At 44.5% G+C, this 3,832-nt stretch overlaps 1 protein-coding gene across 1 annotated transcript; it reads right to left on the bottom strand.

The window, feature by feature from the left end:
* Positions 1–3,832, bottom strand: ATP5PB (ATP synthase peripheral stalk-membrane subunit b; the record flags this gene model as incomplete). The annotated part of the gene is made up of 7 exons (XM_003212929.2): positions 1–163; positions 736–915; positions 1,129–1,254; positions 1,654–1,817; positions 3,424–3,569; positions 3,653–3,704; positions 3,811–3,832. Coding segments are annotated over 7 exons (762 nt in total), but the record flags the coding sequence as incomplete, so codon positions are not given.

Raw genomic sequence — 3,832 nt, 5'->3', positions numbered from 1 at the left:
TATTTTTGTTTGTTGGTTTTAATGACATTTTACAATCAGAGTTTCCAACAATAAGTAATGGGACACCTCAGAGGGATCAGGTACTATGTGGCTACACCGCCACCTGGGCGCTCTTCGATAGTGCCTTCAGGTCCAAAATGCACTTTGCAATGCTCTCCTTCTGCTGCAAAAGAAAATAAAACATTTTCAGCAGAAAGCCTTTATGAAAAGAAGCAAAACACGTACTTAGTGCACTTTTTATTTTCCCTTTAGACACTCAAAATGAGTTATAGACTGAAAGGTATAATGCTATGTAGCTTATAAGGAGAGATTCAAATCCAAGCAGTGATCTGTCTTAAATCATATTTCTAGCTCTGCTTGTATATATTTCATTGTTATCAGGTTTGTTCCTTAAAAGAAAGGGCATCCAAAGTCCATCTGGGGATCATAAGCCATTCTCTCATAGAGAGGGATTTTTAGAAGAGAATTCCCTGGTGTGCCCTTATTGCAGGGTTAGCTCTATGCTGCAAGAGCAAACAAAACCAGTGACCTGCTCACTTCACTAGCAGCACCAACACCTTCTATCTAGTGTGTGGGCTTGTTAGCTCTCATACAGCAGCAGGAATGCATCACTGCTGTGCTTGCAAGCCACCCAGATGATCTGGTATTTTTTGACTCAGGTGAGAAGGACTGGACTGCAATATGCTTATAGACTAAAACATAGCACAGATGAAAGCAAACAGCAAAAACCAAAACCTGCTGAGGCGTGATGCTCTGAATAACGCTCTTCTCCACCCACTGAACCATGTGATCTTGCTCTTTCTGACGCTTTAAGTTCTGCAGAGCCACCTGATAGTCCAGCCTTTTCTTTACTTCATTGTATACTGTCAGCAATCTTTCTCGGTAATTAGCTTCCAGCAGCATGGCAATATTATTCTAGACACAGAAATCAACTGATTAATGTTTGACAACAAGACAATACAGCAGAACACAGCCCCATACAAAGTCAATAGATCAGGTAGTGGAACTAGCCTTGTCTGCAACAAATGTCTTCATAACTGGTTTGTTACTTGTTAGTAACCTAAGAGGCACCCGCAGTATGTGATGGAAACAGCAGTAAAAGTGAGCAGCAGAGCTAGAGCTGCATACCCTCTTAGCATCAAAGAGGTAACTGCGGCCTTCAACTCTCCACTGCTCCTTTTTCTCCTCCTCGATGGCAGTTTCCAGTGCTTTAATTGCTTCATTTTTCACCTCTAAAGCTTTAGCAACTTTCTCCTGAAAATAGAAACAAAAAATGATTCAGAATTAAAGCAAGCTGCAAAGAAAACAAGTGATCTGCAACCTATTCCTGAAATTCTGCATTACAATTTGAGAAATACCTACACCAGCTAGATTGCATCAGGTTTGGGACGGCATGACAAGAATTACTGTTCACAACCAACTGTACAAAAAAATAAAAAGCCATAAAATATTTGTTTTGGTGTAAAGTGCTTTTCCTTCATTTTTTTCCCCCCCAAACTCACATAGCAACACCAGCCTAAGATCTAAAACATACCTCATTTAAGCATCGTTACAAGAATAGTAGGCTCAGATTCTATTACAGCCCAGATCTACTTAAGCAGATCAATTAGTTTTTAGCTTCTGCAAAGTTGGATTAAATATTATTATTTTTACCTCATTAAGTTTGTCAGCAAAAGCTGCTACATCAGCACCATACTTTTTAACGGTGTAAATGATGACTGTCAGTATGCAGGCAGCTGCAACTGTCTCGTGGTTAATGACATAGATTTCCTTAGAGAGTAGGTAAAGCAGGAGCCCAGTTCCCAACATGTAAGGTCCTAAAAAAAATAAAATAAATCAGCATTATTTGCACTGGAGTGAAACACCTAAAAGCAAGTAGATTAAATCCAGGAAACATACAGAAAGGACACTGAGGTGCTGGAGCAGGACCAAAGAAGGGCAACAAGGCTGGGGAAGGGCTTGGAGAATATGGCCTATGAGGAGAGACTGAAGGAACTGGGGCTGTTTGGTCTGGGGAAAAGGAGGCTGAGGGGAGACATTATTGCTCTCTTCCAATACCTGAAAGCTGATTGCAGCAGAGCGGGTTGGTCTCTTCTCACTGGTAACAGGATGAGGGGGGAAATGGCCTCAAGTTGCACCAGGGGAGGTTTAGATTGGATATCAGGAAAAACTTTAGTTTTTAGAAAGGGTTGTTAAGCACTGGAATGGGCTGCACAGGGAGGTGGCTGAGTCACCATCCCTGGATGTGTTTAAAATCCATCTGGATGTGGTGCTCAGGGATGTGATTTAGCAGAGGGCTGTTAGAATTGGGGTAGGATGGTTAGGTTCATGGTTGGACTCTAAGATCTTTGAGGACTTTTCCAACCTGAGTGATTCTATGATTCTATGACTCCTTTCTACCATAACCAAAGGCAGAATCAGACAGCTTCAGAACACCACAGTGGGAAGGACACCACGAGAAGCACTGCATCCAGCTCCTGGCTCCACAAAGGACCGCCCAAATTCAAGCCATATTCACATGGAAGTGCCTGCTGCAGGCCTTGACTTGACTATTGTAAGGTTGTTCAAAGGCACTTAGCATGTGTAATACTACACAGGCCTCATAACCACCCTCTCTTAATACCTAAAGAGTAGAAATTCTTCCTCTTCTCCTTAAATACCATGCTTTAAACACATGCAAGATGCTGACCAATGCTGTGTTTTCCCAAATACCTTACCTTTTTTATGCTACAAATTACAGACACATCTAAACAAGCCTAACTAAACGCAAATTAAAAACACATCACAGAATCACAGAACTGCAGAGTCTGGAAGGGGCCTCTAGAAATCATCCAGTCCATCTCCCAGGCAGATGTGAAATCTGTTTCTTGGACAGTGAGGAACACAGCATCTGCATTCAATCAACATGAATAAAATGAAACTGTTAAATCAGCATTTTTGGCACAGAATGTTTTCTGGGAACATTCACTGCAGAGGGAGCAGAATTCCCTTCTGGAATTCCCCCTTCCCCCAGGAGGGGCTACTGCACTACCAGAGCCGAGCATCAGGGGGCCAAAGTCCTCCTATTTCTAGATGAGAAATAAACTACAAATTAGGTGAGGCTTTGCAGAACATTTGGTTTTTTGCACCTTAAATAGGCTCCCTATTAAACAGGGACTGATTTTGATGACTGACTCCTTGAAATAAAGTGTTCCCCAAGTTCTTGACTTATGGAGAATCTCAGTTTGAGAAGAAAGCAATCAAGAGTTCAATTTCAACTCTTACAAAAGTCCTTCACTTCTCTGCACGTCAAAATGTGAGTCGGGTTACGCTAAGAATTCAGGAAAGCAACAGAAGAGGCCAAAACAAAGTGACATTTTTATCAGTCTGAACCCTTCCTCCAAGTCAGACGATTTGCTGTCAGCTCAAAACGCAAATACTAACCTGTGACTCCGGTTTTAGGATAGAGAAACTGGAAGAACTCCTCAGGGATCAGGCCGTGTCGGACCTCTCCTCCTTTCTCGGGCAGCGGAGGCACAGGAGCCAAGCGGTGCTGAGCGGTGTGAAGCGGCCGCGTGACGTGCAAGACACTGCAACGAGAAAGCTTCCGTTCAGCTCCACGGCGTGCAGAAAGAACCGCCGAGGGAAAGCAGCCTGACAGCGCGGAACTCACCCTGCACAGACGGGAGGCGGGAGGCCCTGCAGGCCCTTCAGCACGGCCGGGGCTGCGGGAGGAGAGGGGCAGAGGGCACGTCAGGACGGAGCTCACACACCCTCCCTCCCCCCCAGCTCCCGCCCGCCGTTTCCCCGTAAGGAGCCGTGCCCGCTCACCGGCGCGGAGGACGAGGCGGGA

Source organism: Meleagris gallopavo, chromosome 28 (genome assembly GCF_000146605.3).
Source record: "Meleagris gallopavo isolate NT-WF06-2002-E0010 breed Aviagen turkey brand Nicholas breeding stock chromosome 28, Turkey_5.1, whole genome shotgun sequence".
Lineage (NCBI taxonomy): Eukaryota > Metazoa > Chordata > Aves > Galliformes > Phasianidae > Meleagris > Meleagris gallopavo.
This window is presented reverse-complemented; position numbering and strand designations above follow the sequence as displayed.